Source organism: Crinia signifera, chromosome 11 (assembly GCF_055691185.1).
Source record: "Crinia signifera chromosome 11, ASM5569118v1, whole genome shotgun sequence".
NCBI lineage: Eukaryota > Metazoa > Chordata > Amphibia > Anura > Myobatrachidae > Crinia > Crinia signifera.
Window position 1 is genome coordinate 117626245 of NC_139227.1, and position 18150 is coordinate 117644394.

Sequence of the window (18150 nt, forward strand, 5' to 3'; positions counted from 1 at the left end):
CAATGATCACAAGATATAGGACTAGCCACAGACATCGGAGCGAAGTCAGGGTTCACTAACCTAAAGCACAAACTCCTATATAGAAACAGACTACATATAGCACAAACGCTAATAGAACCATTTCAGGGGTATCCAGGCGGAAGATAAGACAGACGGCCAAATACGTCGACACCAGACGATCAACAGGGTCAAAAGTTCATCAGTTAAAATGCAGACATGCAAACAGTCAACACAAACAAGGTTGACACAATGGGAGAAACGTAATAGGATGAGAGATTCAGAAAGTGAGAGGTTTGGGAAGAAATCTCCATTTTTTTTTTAAAGCGGCAATCATTTACACTGCAAAATCAAACTGGTTTTGCAGTGTAAATGATTGCCGCTTCAAATAAACTGGAGATTTCTTACTAAATCTCTCACTTTCTGAATCTCTCATTCTATTAAATGTCACCCTTTGTGTTTAATGATTTTAGGGGCCTGGGGACAGGATGCAGAAGAGGATGGTCACGATTGAAAAAAATATATTATCTCAATCTTTTTTTTGTGTCAACCACTTACGTCGATGCTTTGATCCAGTCAACCATCTGATGTGAACCTACTGACTTATCTAGGTCAATTTAATTTACGCCTAGTTTTTTGAGTTTCTAAAAATAGAAACTGTGGTCATGAGCAAACCTATGGAATGACAGCGTAGAAAGCCTTTTTTAGCAGGCCGCTGCTGATAACAGAGAACAGCAGCTTTCACTCATGTGTACAATAGCAAATAGTTTAAGTGATCGGTATGAAAACATTCACATCTGTATTTTGGACGGCTATTAGTAGCTTGTTATATAGGACGCTTTGCAGTTTAGATTCAGTGACCAACACAGCAGAAGCTGTAATTAACATGATTTTTAATGCGCTACAAATCTAGACACAAGCAATGCTGGGGATGTCTTATCAGAAGGACCCTGTAACAAATGAACGTGCACCTGTCACGTGTTCTAGAGGCAGCCATTTTTGTGTGGTCAAACCACGGTCACTGGTCACATGTCCCTGTGACATGATGGATAAACTGTATTATCACAAATGCCTCTTGTCTGCCTGGGACCACTGCGAGCAGGTAACAGGTACATTTCATGACGGAGTAGTGTGGATGAAGATGATCATGGGATAGGCAGGGCTGCTACTCTCTGCTGCAAGAAGCCCTCTGCTTCAAGGCTTCCCAGCCATGGGGCTTCTGTTTCCGACAGCAGCAGGGATGTAAAGGGAAAATGATATTCAAAGTCAGATCTCTTTAAATATTGTATTATACTCTTAGGAAAAAGTTTGCCTGGGGCTGGCTTGATTACTGCTGGCTAGAAGCAGTTGTGGTGGGCAACTTCTTCCCTGGGCTTGCTACATCTCCCCCCGTAATATCTTAAGCCAGGCATGACCAAACTATGGCCCTCCAGCTGTTGTAGACCTACAAATCCCATCATGCCTTGCCACAGTTTTGCTATTAGGGAATGCTAAGCTATGGCAAGGCATGCTGTGATGTGTAAGGCCATAGTTTGTCCATGCTTATCTTCAGCAATAGGTTTCTATCCACCTGTGCTGCTGATGCAGAGAGAGAAGGTAATGGCCAATCATTCTGTCTACGTCCACCCGGGGCCATCTCCTCCTCCTCCTGGGGAGTACCTGGTGTGGAAGGGTAGGGTAGCACAGCTCAGAGGTTCCTGCTCCAAGGACAGTCGGCTGATAGGAAAGGCGGTAGCTGTACAGCTAGACAGCGCGCAAGAGCAGGGAGGAAGGAGAGGGAATAGAGATGGAACAGAAGAAGAAATGTGAGATTAATAAGCTTTTATCGCCCTCCCCGATGCCTCGCTCATTCCGGTAACGCAGGGTGGTGTGCGGAGGCTGGGACTAACCAATCAGCTGTCATCCCCACAGGAAGCTATAGCATCAGATAAGGACCCATCTGACGGATTGTATGGCCAGAGCAGACTACAATCTGCATGCAGTGGAGGCAGCCATTGTGCGAGTTGAACCAACATACATGAGACCGCAGCCTGTTCATTTAGCGAGAGCACTTTGCGGCTTATGAGGGTTCCAGTTCCTATGGCACAGAAGTGTTTCTGAAAACCAGCAGGTGAAACCATTCATGAACAGAACCCACAGGCTCCAGCTCATACTGGTCTACTCTCCTGGAACGGTTCCTGAAAATTGTGTAGTGGTCAAGGCTAAGTGGAAGAGAAGGCAAGTCTCTTGGAGCCTGCGCCATCGTGGTCCTGCCCCATTTCCTCCTCCTCCACCCGCTTCACAATGACGGTAATTACAGCATTTTCTATCAGGGGGTGGGTGCAAGATCACATTGCCCCACCCCCACCTGGCGTTAAAGACTGGGCTGTTCCTTCCTGGAGTGATGCATGTTGATCACACCTATATTTATGACTGATCAGGTGCAGCTGAGTTATCCGTGTTCTCATGTAGGCAAACTTCATGATGAAGTTTATGGTAGGGTGAGGTATGCTAGTAGCAAAGCACCCATAGGAGGACAGGAGCCAGTAACTAGAGCATGCCACACATGGTCCCAGCTGGTTCTACAGTAAGAGGCTGCAAAATCATGGTGCAGCCTACACAACAGCTGCCTCCACTGTACGGAGGCCTGAGAAGTCATTGTGTAACAGAACCAAAGGGACAGTACCAAGGTATAGGAAATAGCAGCACGGACTGAAGCAAGAGATCGGTGTCAGAGATATTCACATCTATTGCTTACCTATAATACACAGCACTGTGCAGTGGGGGAAAAGATGTAGACAATGGACAGGCACACTACTGGACAATAAAGCAGCACAGTACTGTACATACAACACAATGCGCGTAAGTAAAGAACTGTGCAGGAGAAAAGGTAACGCAGGCAGGCGGGGAGACAGAAAGAGGACGAGGCTGAGACAATGGGAGTGGAAAACAAGGAGTTAGAGATACTCTATACCAGGGGTGGCCAAACCTGTCCTCAATCTACCAACGGTGCAGGCAACCTGTCTATCTATAGTAGGAATGAATGCAGCAGGTTTGAAAATGTGACCGTTAGTAATGACTACAGCTGTGCACCAGCTAGGTGATTTGGGGAATGTGACAGTTAGTAATGACTGCAGCTGTGCACCAGCTAGGTGATCTGGGGAATGTGACAGTCAGTAATGATTACAGCTGTGCACCAGCTAGGTGATCTGGGGAATGTGACAGTCAGTAATGACTACAGCTGTGCACCAGCTAGGTGATCTGGGGAATGCGACAGTCAGTAATGACTACAGCTGTGCACCAGCTAGGTGATCTGGGGAATGCGACAGTCAGTTATGACTACAGCTGTGCACCAGCTAGGTGATCTGGGGAATGTGACAGTTAGTAATGACCACACCTGTGCACCAGCTAGGGGATCTGGGGAATGTGACAGTTAGTAATGACTACACCTGTGCACCAGCTAGGTGATCTGGGGAATGTGACAGTTAGTAATGACTACACCTGTGCACCAGCTAGGTGATCTGGGGAATGTGACAGTTAATAATGACTACACCTGTGCACCAGCTAGGGGATCTGGGGAATGTGACAGTTATTAATGACTACACCTGTGCACCAGCTAGGTGATCTGGGGAATGTGACAGTTAGTAATGACTACACCTGTGCACCAGCTAGGGGATCTGGGGAATGTGACAGTAATGACTGCAGCTGTGCACCAGCTAGGTGATCTGGGGAATGTGACAGTTAGTAATGACTACAGCTGTGCACCAGCTAGGTCATCTGGGGAATGTGACAGTTAGTAATGACTACAGCTGTGCACCAGCTAGGTGATCTGGGGAATGTGACAGTAATGACTACAGCTGTGCACCAGCTAGGTTATCTGGGGAATGTGACAGTTAGTAATGACTAAAGCTGTGCACCAGCTAGGTGATCTGGGGAATGTGAGAGTTAGTAATGACTACACCTGTGCACCAGCTAGGTGATCTGGGGAATGTGAGAGTTAGTAATGACTACACCTGTGCACCAGCTAGGTGATCTGGGGAATGTGAGAGTTAGTAATGACTACAGCTGTGCACCAGCTAGGTGATCTGGGGAATGCGACAGTTAGTAATGACTACAGCTGTGCACCAGCTAGGTAAACTAGGGAATGTGACAGTTAGTAATGACTACACCTGTGCACCAACTAGGTGATCTGGGGAATGTGACAGTTAATAATGACTACACCTGTGCACCAACTAGGTGATCTGGGGAATGTGACAGTTAGTAATGACTACACCTGTGCACCAGCTAGGTGATCTGGGGAATGTGACAGTTAATAATGACTACACCTGTGCACCAACTAGGTGATGTGGGGAATGTGACAGTTAGTAATGACTACACCTGTGCACCAGCTAGGTGATTTGGGGAATGTGAGAGTTAGTAATGACTACACCTGTGCACCAGCTAGGTGATCTGGGGAATGTGACAGTTAATAATGACTACACCTGTGCACCAACTAGGTGATTTGGGGAATGTGACAGTTAGTAATGACTACACCTGTGCACCAGCTAGGTGATTTGGGGAATGTGACAGTTAGTAATGAGTACAGCTGTGCACAGCTAGGTGATTTGGGGAATGTGACAGTTAGTAATGAGTACAGCTGTGCACCAGCTACGTGACCTGGGGAATGTGACAGTTAGTAATGACTACAGCTGTGCACCAGCTAGGTAACCTGGAAATTGTGGACCGTTGGTAGATCTCGAGGACCGGTTTGGCCACCCCTGCTCTACCCTCTCCCAAATGGTGGCAAACTGTTTTACTGCAGGATTTTATTCACGTACTAGTGAAAAGCCAATAAAAAATGACGACTTCTGCAATGTACCTTCACTCTGAGCTGTGACCGTTTTTAGCCCAAAAACTCTTGACCCCCCCCAATCTGCTCCTACCTCCAATCTCTGTCTTCACAGCTCCCTCTCTCCATACCCAGTAAGATCGAAGCAGATCAGTGTCCCAGCAAAAATAGCTTTCACTTTCTGGAGTAATTTTGGTTGGAGGTACTTCAACTAATCCAAGCCAACGTGTGATTAGTAGCTACGGCGGTGATGACATATTGGCGCCACATTATAAATCACGGACGCTGTGTATGAGCGCACATGATTAGCCACCATAGTTCCAACAGAGCTCAGGTGATGTACTTATAGAAGTTGGTATAGTGTTGGCGCTCCCTGGTTATAGAGGACTCAGGGGTAGATGTATGAAGCAGTGATAAGGGAGGAGAAGTGATAATCACTGGCCAATCCGCTCCTGGCTGTAAGTAACCGCCTGGGTTTAAAAAGGTGTAGTCAGGAGCTGATTTGCCGGTGATAAAGTACCAGGCGCTTGATCACTTCTCCTCCCTGATCACGGCTTCATACATCTACCCCACAGTTAGCGTTATGGAAGGGAGAGTGTATCCTCCGCCCACAGCCTTAGACAGCCGCTCAGGACCACAAATCCCATTTCCAAAGTTTGGCCAAGGATCATAGAGATTTATAATTCACTTTTATACAGTTGTTCCTGATTTCTTGCATTCACAAGAGATTTGTCCCCCACTGACTGCAGGTGACTAGTACAGGTGAAGGACACTGTAGCAGCCAAACCCATGGAAAGGTCTAGTATTAGTCCATACAAGACACAGACACGAATGCGCACACTTTATACATGCCTCTATTCAACTCACGTGGTGTGAGAAGGCCAGTCCCACAGCCAGGACCCTGTGAGAGTCCGTCACCACAGGAGCAGCTGCCTGACACTGGGCCTTACTGAGGGTGATCACACACTACAGAGAGAGAGTGAGAGAGGGGGTCAGAGACAGAGAGTGAGAGGGGGTCAGAGACCGAGAGAGCGCCAGGACCCTGTGAGAGTCCGTCACCACAGGAGCAGCTGCCTGACACTGGGCCTTACTGAGGGTGATCACACACTACAGAGAGAGAGTGAGAGAGGGGGTCAGAGACCGAGAGTGAGAGAGAGAGGGGGTCAGAGACCGAGAGTGAGAAAGAGAGAGAGAGGGGGGGGGGGGGGGTCAGAGACCGAGAGAGCGCCAGGACCCTGTGAGAGTCTGTCACCACAGGAGCAGCTGCCTGACACTGGGCCTTACTGAGGGTGATCACACACTACAGAGAGAGAGAGAGTGAGAGAGGGGGTCAGAGACCGAGAGTGAGAGGGGGTCAGAGACCGAGAGAGCGCCAGGACCCTGTGAGAGTCCGTCACCACAGGAGCAGCTGCCTGACACTGGGCCTTACTGAGGGTGATCACACACTACAGAGAGAGAGAGAGGGGGTCAGAGACCGAGAGTGAGAGAGGGGGTCAGAGACAGAGAGAGCGCCAGGACCCTGTGAGAGTCCGTCACCACAGGAGCAGCTGCCTGACACTGGGCCTTACTGAGGGTGATCACACACTACAGAGAGAGAGTGAGAGAGGGGGTCAGAGACCGAGAGTGAGAGAGAGAGAGACAGAGACCGAGACAGAGACCGAGAGAGAGACAGAGACCGAGAGAGAGACAGAGACCGAGAGAGAGACAGAGACCGAGAGAGAGACAGAGACCGAGAGAGAGACCGAGACCGAGAGAGAGACAGAGACCGAGAGAGAGACCGAGACCGAGAGAGAGACAGAGACCGAGAGAGAGAGAGACCGAGAGAGAGACAGAGACAGACAGAGAGAGACCGAGACAGACAGAGAGAGACCGAGACAGACAGAGAGAGACAGAGACCGAGAGAGAGACAGAGACCGAGAGAGAGACAGAGACCGAGAGAGAGACCGAGACCGAGAGAGAGACAGAGACCGAGAGAGAGAGAGACCGAGAGAGAGACAGAGACAGACAGAGAGAGACCGAGACAGACAGAGAGAGACCGAGACAGACAGAGAGAGACAGAGACCGAGAGAGAGACCGAGACAGACAGAGAGAGACCGAGAGAGAGACCGAGACAGACAGAGAGACAGAGACCGAGAGAGAGACAGAGACCGAGAGAGAGACAGAGACCGAGAGAGAGACAGAGACCGAGACAGACAGAAAGAGACCGAGAGAGAGACCGAGAGAGAGACCACCAGGACCCTGTGAGAGTCCGTCACCACAGGAGCAGCTGCCTGACACTGGGCCTTACTGAGGGTGATCACACACTACAGAGAGAGAGTGAGAGAGGGGGTCAGAGACCGTGAGAGAGAGAGAGTGAGAGAGTGAGAGAGAGAGAGAGAGAGAGAGAGAGAGAGAGAGAGAGAGGGGGTCAGAGACCGAGAGTGAGAGAGGGGGTCAGAGACCGAGAGAGCGCCAGGACCCTGTGAGAGTCCGTCACCACAGGAGCAGCTGTCTGACACTGGGCCTTATTAAGGGTGATCACACACTACAGAGAGAGACCGAGAGTGAGTGAGTGAGTGAGAGAGAGAGAGACAGAGACCGAGAGACAGACCGAGAGAGAGAGAGACAGAGACAGACCGAGAGAGAGACAGAGACAGACCGAGAGAGAGAGAGACAGAGACAGACCGAGAGAGAGAGAGACAGAGACAGACCGAGAGAGAGACAGACCGAGAGAGAGACAGACCGAGAGAGAGACAGACCGACAGAGAGAGACCGACAGAGAGAGAGAGAGAGAGAGAGAGACCGAGAGAGAGAGAGAGAGAGAGAGAGAGAGAGAGAGAGAGAGAGAGAGAGAGAGAGAGAGAGAGAGAGAGAGAGAGAGAGAGAGAGAGAGAGAGAGAGAGAGAGAGAGAGAGAGAGAGAGAGAGAGAGAGAGAGAGAGAGAGAGAGAGAGAGAGAGAACCAGGGCCCTTTCGGGAGAACATCACCACAGAAGTAGCCTGACACCTGACACAGCGCCTCACTGAGGGTTAAAAAAATAAATTTGTGTAACATCTGTGAGCTACAGTACATGGAAAGCAGTCCGTATTTACCCTGCACAGGAACAATATAAATGTACTGTTCCCCTGCATGATACACACACACACACACAGAGCCCAGGAGGGCTAGATCACACAGGTAAGATACAAGGCTGCCATTCCCTTCAGTATAAATACCATTTAGCTGGTGGAACACACGATGAGTACACAGAGCAAGGACTTGCAGTTCTGTAAGTCACCATCCGCGACATTGATCCCAGCTCTGTGTGACAGTGACGCTGCTTATTGTAAGCTGGATCTCTGCATCAGTGAGCAGCACCAGATTTGCATCTTGCAGGACGTGTGGTTCTGCAGAACATGACAGTAATACAGTAACAATGTCCGGGGAGGTCTCACCTGCGAGGGAGGGGATGTAGAGAAGGACGTGGCACAAACATCCTGGGAGTCCTCCACTGTGGGGTACCAGCACCTTGCTCATCGGGTGCCCTGTTAGGAAAACAGACCTGGTGAGAAGTAACGACGCTGGAGAACGGCCAAATATGCTAGAACCATGATCACAACATTCTAATACCGTGTATACAATATGGGTGGTGACATCATAGTCTAAGCTTGAAACCTGTACAGTCACTGACTAGCAGGCAGCAGCATCATTAAACACCATGGCAGTTATCCAGGACCTACATTGTCCAGCCTGATTGACCAGATCGGTCACATATTTACCCAGGCCCACAGGTGTACAGGAGTGCGATCATGTGACTATGGCAGGGATTCAAATGATCCTCACCCTCTATGAACATAGAACCCAGCAACAAGAAAACTGATCCCACAAATATCAGGTGAGGAACTGGATTCAGTGCTACACAGTGTGTCAGAAAACATGCCCGGGTTTATAAAAAGACTGTCGCCACCATGTAGGTAGCAGGTCCCATTTAATATAAGTGCAGACAGCCAAAATGTGCCATGACCTAGAGCAGCCATCGAAGAGCTTGCGTACGTCTAGAGCAGGGGTGGCCAAACTGGTCCCCGAGATCTACCAACGGTTCACGTCTTCCATATCACCTAGCTGACTGTCACATGTCCCAGATCCCCTAGTTGGTGCACAGCTGTAGTCATTACTAACTGTCCCATTCCCCAGATCACCTAGCTGGTGCACAGGTGTAGTCATTACTAACTGTCACATTCCCCAGATCACAAAACTGGTGCACAGCTGTAGTCATTACTAACTGTCACATTCCCCAGGTCACCTATCTGGTGCACAGCTGTAGTCATTACTAACTGTCACATTCCCCACATCACCTAGCTGGTGCACAGCTGTAGTCATTACTAACTGTCGCATTCCCCAGATCACCTAGCTGGTGCACAGCTGTAGTCATTACTAACTGTCACATTTCCCAGGTCACCTAGCTGGTGCTCAGCTGCAGTCATTACTAACTGTCACATTTCCCAGGTCACCTAGCTGGTGCACCGGTGTAGTCATTACTGTCGCATTCCCCAGATCACCTAGCCGGTGCACAGCCGTAGTCATTACTAACTGTCACATTCCCCAGGTCACCTAGCTGGTGCTCAGCTGCAGTCATTACTAACTGTCACATTCCCCAGGTCACCTAGCTGGTGCACAGCTGTAGTCATTACTAACTGTCACATTCCCCAGATCACCTAGCTGGTGCACAGCTGTAGTCATTATTAACTGTCACATGACCCAGATCACCTAGTTGGTGCACAGCTGTAGTCATTACTAACTGTCACATTCCCCAGGTCACCTAGCTGGTGCACAGCTGTAGTCATTACTAACAGTCACATTCCCCAGATCACCTAGCTGGTGCACAGGTGCAGTCATTACTAACTCTCACATTCCCCAGATCACCTAGTTGGTGCACAGCTGTAGTCATTACTAACTGTCACATTCCCCAGATCACCTAGCTGGTGCACAGCTGTAGTCATTACTAACTGTCACATTCCCCAGATTCCCTAGCTGGTGCACAGCTGTAGTCATTACTAACTGTCACATTCCCCAGACCACCTAGCTGGTGCACAGCTGTAGTCATTACTAACTGTCACATTCCCCAGATTTCCTAGCTGGTGCACAGCTGTAGTCATTACTAACTGTCCCATTCCCCAGGTCACCTAGCTGGTGCACAGCTGTAGTCATTACTAACTGTCACATTCCCCAGGTCACCTAGCTGGTGCACAGGTGTAGTCATTACTAACTGTCACATTCCCCAGATCACCTAGCCGGTGCACAGCCGTAGTCATTACTAACTGTCACATTTCAAATCTGCTGCATTCATTCCTACTATAGATCCACAGGTGGCCTGATACACATGGACTGTTGGTAGATCTTGAGGACAGGTTCGGGCACCCCTGGTTTAGAGCAACTTTACCCTTTGAGTGCCACCGTTGTTGTGAGAGATCCTCAAAATAATAGCTAAAAACGACTGTTCTTTTTTTAGGTGCAATATTTAACTAAACTTCAGTTAACGGACTCTGTTGTATTTGTATTTATTTATAGTAAAAGAGCAGTCGCTGTGAGCGGCGCCGGCATTTTTCGCGGATATTTTGAGGATCTCTCACAGCACCATTGGCACTCAAAGGGTCAAACTACTGTACAAACGTTGGTTGCTGTAACTGATGACACATTTTTGCTATTGGAGCTTTATTATTAAATGAGCCCTCTGCGGCTAAAAGTTGTTCCCAGATGGAATATGGGGAGATTTGAAAGGAAACCTCCCGCGCTGGGGTCCGCTGTGGCGTTATGTAATGTGTGTGCATGATGCCGAGTCCTCACCTGTAGTTGCAGGGATGCAAGTGTGAGGTGCTGGGAAAAGTTCGGTCAACAAAGTGATCAATAATAATCCCCATGATGGGCTGAGTCCTCTCAAACTGCCTGAAATGCAACAAACACATTGATGTTATTAAGCCGCTGGGCCTCGCTGTGCAATAGACCACAGGTTCTAAAACTCGGTCCGCAGGACCCCACACAATGCATGTTCTGCGGGTCTCATCACAGAATCAGAAGTGAAACAATTAGCTCCACCTGTGGATCTTTTAAAATGTGTCAATGAGTAACGAATGCACCTGTGCACCTGTCGGGTGACCTGGAAACCGTGAACTGTGTGGGTTCCTGAGGACAGCGTTTGAGGACCACTGCTATAGACCACCCACTCCCATCTATAAGGTATAATTATCCTATAGTATGTGGAAATTGGTGGGCACAGATCAGACGACAGAGGTAACCTGCGCAGTGACTGTTCCAACCAGTATGGTGCATGGAAGCCAAGATTACCAGTGTAGGCAATCCCTCACAGAGAGTCCACAGGGACGCTGCATACCTGGGCACACTTACCGAGAGGAAATGAAGGCCAGGTTAGTCCTGTAGGCGCAGGTCAGGGTCAGTGTCCCGATGGGAGTTCCCACCGTCCCGACGCGCACGGCTTGGAAACCTGAAAGACAACCAAGGAATGAAGTATAAATACTACAATCTACACGGGTTTTCTAGCTGATTAAGTATCTGAGTAAATTAGGTGAAGAACGAGTATTTAAACGTTTCCAAAATTATTATATTAAAAATATCTATAGTAAAATATGTGTAATAAAAACATAGGTACTTTGGCAAGTCACCTCGTAACATCGCGTTCATTTTCCCTGCAGCCATCAGGAACTCAATGGGGCTTGGGTTTAATTCACATTTTCCCCAGCAGCTGCTAAGGTCTGGTGGTGGTGGTGGTGGTGGTGGTGGTGGTGGGGTTCTGACTGATCGGCAGACACTGGTGGAGGGTACAGGGAAGCTCCTGCCATGCATAGCACAGCCCATCAGCAGATCCCCTGGTAATTTGGGTGGGAAGCCTGAGCCACTGCCATGCATACCAGTGCCTGCCAACAGATCCCCTGATAACTTGCACGGGGAAGCCTTAGTTCCTGCAATGCATGCCAGAGCCCACCGGAAGATCCCCTGGTAACTTACACGGGGAAGCCTTAGTTCCTGCAATGCATGCCAGAGCCCACCAGCAGATCCCCTGGTAACTTGCACGGGGAAGCCTTAGTTCCTGCAATGCATGCCAGAGCCCACCGGAAGATCCCTTGGTATCTTGCACTAACTTGCATGGGAAGCCTGAGCTCCTGCGATGCATGCCAGGGCCCACCGGAAGATCCCCTGGTAGCTTGGAGGGGGGAGAGCCTGAGCTCCTGCGATGCATGCCAGAGCCCACCAGCAGTCCCCCTGGAACTAGGATGAGAAGCCTGAGCTCCGGCCATGCATAGCAGCCTACCAGCAGATCCCCATGTAAGTTATATGGCCGCTACCAGCCTACTATACACAGAATGAAATCCCTCGGGCCAGTTGAGCATAGTTATGATGGACAGCGAGGACAGAACACCCAGCACAGACACAGAAGGCTACGCAGTAATATATACATTACCTTCTTTAAGCCCCAGGAGTTGGACATCTCCAAAATAAATCCTGCAAAGAAAAAGCAAGTTAAGTAATTATATCAGACCAGCAGCAGGAGATGCCCCCTAGGAGAACACAGGAGCGATCGGCCATAAGTCACCATGAGTAACCCTGCAGCTCGTGTGACACCGAGTGACTGATCAGTACAATGCACGGGGGTCGCTGTTTAACAGCTCCGGTGTACTGGGGTCTACAAACAAGCGTGTGGTATCCATTCCAGCACCCTGCGTTTTCCAAAACCCGTGCATTCATCTTCCCTGCCTGGGGTGTCGCTTTCTAATGTGTGTGCTTCTATCACAACGTGGCCTGTACCTCAGTACTGATATGCAGACCAGACCTAGTAGAAGCACCACAGCAGAGAGCAACACCCCAGGCAGGGAAGAGGAACTGCACAGGTTTTGAAAGATGCAGGGTGCTAGACTGTCCACTATGTACACATCACACAAGTTCCTAATTTGAATCTATAGGGTTCCTTCTATATTCTATGTGGCTCCCACCAGCCTCCTTACCCCTGGCACGCCAGGTGTGAGTCCTGCAATCATTTGGCTGGACTAATAATGGCCTTAGACCGTCTACTGTATAAATCCAAATAAATAGAATCGGAACGTATAAAATAAAAATGAGACAGCCGAACAAATGCACCATGGGAGGAAGGTTCTGTAACAGATCTGAAGATTTCGGTCTCTGTGGGGTGACGTGGTACCCACCTGTAGAGGATAACATATTCATGTCCTTGCTTCCTGGACAATCTGTAGGCCGGAGTCACCCGGGTGACAGCCAGTAAGGACTTCAGCAGCAATGACAGTCGGTTATATACAGTGTAGGAAACCTTAATGTCTTGATCACATCTTAGGATGGGGAAGGAAAAGAAAAAGGCAGTTACATCCGTGCCACAAACATCTCTACAGAGACCGCATTTCAAAAAGACAGATCTAACTTTGTTTAATGAAGAACGTTATTAAATGACAGTAAAGAGGAGTCCGTCTATATATATTTATCTATAGTCAGTATAATAGACACTAACTTTTCATTCATTTCCAGGCACCAAACCTCCAGTTCCATGGAGTCGCCCTGGAAAACAAGGAACGTTATTAGGAAGACTTCCTCTCACTGCCGCCTAACCCCAAAAGAACTCTATGCAACTTCCAAAATGCCTTTGTGCACCTAGATGACTGGGTCAGAACCTACTTCTTCCTTAGTGTTCATTCTAGCACCTGGCATCTTTGAAAACCCATGCAGTCCCTGTTCCCTGCCTGCCCGGCGCCGACGGAGTGGGGAGGACGGCGTTGCATAGCGCTCCGCTATGCAAAGCCGTCCTGGACGCCGCTCATCTGCTTTCCCGGCGATGTTGCGGGAGCGTGCAGCAGCGCTCACAGCTCATCGCTGGGCCATACACACTGGGCAGCTTTGAGCTGAAAGCCGCTCAAACCTGCTGTTTTGAGATTTTGACTAAGCAATTTTGCAAAATTGCTTAGTCAAAATCTCCAGTACATCTACCCAAAATCTCTCTCAAAATTGCTTAGTCAAAATTGGCCATTAGTCAATATCTCACCATGTGTACGGGCTTGTCGTGGTATCTAAGCAGCAGAAAACCTGGGAGATTTTGGCTAATCTTTTAGGAGAGTTTGACTATCTAGTCAAAATCTCCCACCAAAATCTCACCTTTAAACAGCACACACACAAGGGGTGAGGTCAGTGAAATTTCTGACAAGATCACTTAGAAAAGGATCATGGATCACTCAGTGTGTACGCCCTTCAGCGATGGCGATGTGTGGTCCCGACCTGGCTCTTGTGCTGAGCAATGTTCTTCAGCACCATCGCTCAGCACGCATCATGGTGAACCCGCAATGCTGTGTGCTGAGCACAGCCATTTTTAATAGGCAAAACTCCGTGATCTAGGGAAAGCCAGTGCCAGCAATTCCCTGCGGGCAATAGCATCGTGATCTAGTCAGATTGCTTAGAACAGGGTCTATAATCGCCCCGTGCGTACAGTACTAATTTGCAGGCTGGAGCAAATCAATGCACGGAGAGCTAGTGACATCATTGACACACGCCAACAATAGGAGACATGCACACTTTAGACTAACCAAAAAAACAGGCAATTACATTCAGAAGAGGACAACGTCAAAGTCTATCCATATTCTGGCCATACCTCGGAGGTCTTCAGAGAGATCTCCACACACATGGAGCGTCCCACAGCCGGCAGCTGGCCGGAAAGTGCTTTTTTAGCCTCCTGGGTCACCTCTGGGATGTCCTTGATCGCCAGGTTAAACTGCAAAAGGTGAAACGTCCGTAACAGCTCACATATCAGGAGACGGGGCCGCTAAATATCACATCAGTGGCCCTCGGTATTATTAGGTTTGTTTGTTTCCCAATTGCTTTTATGGAGAATTTAACATATAATGAACGAAACTGTTGCAATTCTTCAGAAAAAAAAATAAAAGTTAATCCAAATAAATAAATGTTAATAAAGGAGGGAGAGCGAATTGAGGGGCAGATTTATTAAGCTCGGTGAAGTGATAATGTGGCTGGTACTTTATCACCGGCCAATCATCTCCTATCTGTGAAGTTACAGGCTTGGTTTGAAAAGACAGGGTAGGAGCTGATTGGCCGGTGATAAAAACCAGACACTTTATCACTTCACCGAGCTTAATAAATCTACCCCCGAGTCAGAATTCAGGTCACCATAGCGATACGGTCTTTAAGTAAACCTTAATCAGGTCGACACCTGAAATAGGTAGACGTATCTAAAGTCAACAGGGTTGGAAGGTCAACAGCAAAAAGGTCAACTGAGTTTTTCATGTTTTTTTTTTTTTTTTGAACAGACATGTGCCGACAGGCGTATTTTATGCCGTACCATCCGCTAGGGCTGGGAGGGGGAACAGTGCGCAGAGCGCGACGAGGCACCGTGCCTGATGCAGTACATTTTGCCGATGTCCAAGTTGACTATGTCGTCATTCAAAAAAAAAAAGGAAACCTCATGTTGACATTTTGACTGCGGTCGACTTTGCCATTGTTGACCCACCGCTTGTGTCGACTTTCCAACCATGTCGACCTTCCGTGGTCAACCTAATGCATTTCGAGCTAAATTGGGTCAACCCAATGACCCATACCCGTCACCATAGGAGGCAAAGAGAAGAATTCTCGCTCCTTATAGTAATACTTTCTAAATCACTGGCTGTACTGGAGGCCTACACGGGGCGCAGTTACTGGAACAAGGTTCACTCCAAAACTGGAATTCGTAAAAAAAAAAAAAAAAAAAAAAAAAAAAAACTGTCCTCAGACAAAATGTGCATCGTTCCATAAAATACATATTATTTGACTGTTCGCAGACAGGAAGTACAATGTGAATGACTGCGCATGAACTGGTACTTAAGTATTATCATGGCGCCCACTACGCTATTTGCGTAGTAGGCTATTCACGGTAGTGAAATCGCATGCGATGCGATTTTCCTATATAATGTATTCACTGCTCTGTGTCAGTGAATCTATTAAAAAGATAGGATGCGATAAAAAAAAAATTGCATCGCATGCCATTATTGTATGGCATGCCATGCGATGGTGTGCGATAAAAAAAATCACATCGCATGCATGAGATATCGGTTCTGATGGAACCTAGAATAATGCCACTTAATGGTAAAATTACATATATGTCATTTATTTGGGACCCCCAAGGGGCGGCGGTACGCGTCCAACTGACCTTTTCATACCCCCACTATCCACGTCGGCGTGGAGTTGATTCTATATAGTGTGGCGAGCCCCGCGAGGGGCAGAGGTACTCGTCCGACCGACCTTTTCATACCCCCACTATCTACGTCGGCATGGAGTTGAATTTATATAGTGTGGCGAGTGCAGCGAGCCACAAGCATGGCGAGCCCCGCGTAATACATGTAACATAATACGCGTCCGCTCGCCACGCTTCGGGCTCGGTGGCTCGCTGCACCCGCTACATTATATAAAATCAACTCCACGCCGACGTGGATAGTGGAGGTATGAAAAGGTCGGTCGGACGTGTACCGCCGCCGCTCGCCATGCTTCGGGATCACGTCGATACTGGGGGGGGGGGGGGGGGAGGCCTTAATAAATTACATTATATGTCATTTAATGCTAAAGTACATTAAGTACCATTATAAGCGTCAAAATCGCATTGCATGCCATACCATAACGGCATGCGATTTCACTACGTTTGCGTACATAGTAAATTTGGGCGCCGTGATAATACACAAGTACCCAGGAACTAACTATGTACATGCCCTGTCGCTCCCTAAGTACACGCAGGGCAACGTGTCATTCAGAATAGGGGCCTTTACAATCTGCATGAGATCCAGATGAGATTTTGACTATATAGTCAAAATCTCATCTGGATCTCATATAGATTGTATGGCTTTTATCCCAAGCGATCCCGATGCGTTCAAGATGCGCGCTCCCATATCTCAGCCAGAAAGTCTTGGCTGCATAGACTATATAGTGCAGATCTGCACTATATAGTCTAAATTGTATGCAGATAGTCTAAATTGTATGCAGATAGTCTAAATTGTAATCTCATCTGGATCTCATGCAGATTGTACAAGTGTGTACACAAAGAACATAATGGAGGACAGATACAAAGAACTGAAAGCCAGACACATATAGGTTTCCATATTTGTATTGTTATTAACAAACAGCACAAACCTGAACACTTGGTGCGATTCAACGGAGGTATTGCTGTAGGCCGTGAACAATCCCCTATGTTAAATACCAATTTCTGCTTTTGATAGCGATAAGCCAAGGAAACAAGACCTGATCAGATGGCAGTGCTAATAAATAATATGGTGACCTCCCCTCAAACACTTGGCAAATTGCTATATACAGAGGTCTGTATCCTTTTCGCATGTAATCTCCATAAAATTCCCACAATCTCCCCTGCACCCAACAATTAAAGGTCACTTACCCAGTCGGAGCCGGTTGGCGAAGAGGAGGAACGAGTGCAAATCTTGTCTCCGAGGCGAGCTTGCACGATCACCTGCACAGACTGCCAAAATAACAAGCGCTCAATGAATCGGATCGACTCAAGATAAATAACTCTACAGTACATGAAATAAACCGTGGAAATATCAGCCTAGAACTCAAATCAGAGCTTATGGATAACGCCAAAGGAATAAGCACACCTGCAGCCAGAGCAGAATATGGGTCTTCCAGCTTAACCTGAGGGGAATAGAAATGACCACAGACAACTATGTACAAACCGGCTACATTTATTAAAGTCTAGCCAGCATAGTCTCCCACTCCAAAGCTGGAGAGATGGAGCAGGCAGATGGACCTGGGAATGGTACTTATATGTTAGTTGGGTGCCCACTACGCAATTTGCTTAGTGGGCTACTCTGCGTAGGGAAATCGCATCAGTTAAAACTGAAATAACGCATCAATAATTATATACTTTTGTTATACTCTGTTTTCTCAAATATTGTTATTTATTGCTGCAGGTGGCGTTAGCTTGTTGCACAAGGTACTAGCCACGGCGTATGAGGCCTACCCTTTGCGCTAAGCAGCAGGTGTTTGTTAGACCATTTTGCCATTAGCAGCCATTTTGTTGAACCATGACTTGCATAATAATATTATAAAATGGCTGATCATTCAGAACAGTGCTGTAAAAGTGATTTCTTATAGAGAATTGTTTTTGGTTTTAGAAGCTTAAGAATGTGATGTTGACAGTATAATGGAGCAAGGACAGTAAGCTAGTCTCCACAAACTGAATAATATGGGAACAAGGCCACACATGCGTAGACCCACAAGGCCACTGAAGTTGGGTTAATTATGACATCATGATTGAAAGCAGAGCTTTCCAATAAGACTCAATGCTTCTGAGTAATTCATTAATTAATGTGATAAAGGTTTAAATATCA

The 18150-nt window shown here is 47.8% G+C and overlaps 1 protein-coding gene across 1 annotated transcript in view; it reads right to left on the reverse strand.

Moving 5' to 3' along the window:
- The window catches only part of ATG13 (autophagy related 13), a 34048-nt gene that overhangs the window by 7556 nt on the left and 8342 nt on the right, over positions 1-18150 (reverse strand). Inside the window, 11 exon segments of the mRNA XM_083164480.1 lie at positions 1657-1740; positions 5672-5770; positions 8218-8285; positions 8288-8307; positions 10607-10705; positions 11165-11261; positions 12237-12277; positions 12976-13116; positions 13293-13339; positions 14421-14540; positions 17199-17279. Coding sequence (XP_083020606.1) covers positions 1657-1740; positions 5672-5770; positions 8218-8285; positions 8288-8307; positions 10607-10705; positions 11165-11261; positions 12237-12277; positions 12976-13116; positions 13293-13339; positions 14421-14540; positions 17199-17279 — 897 coding nt within the window.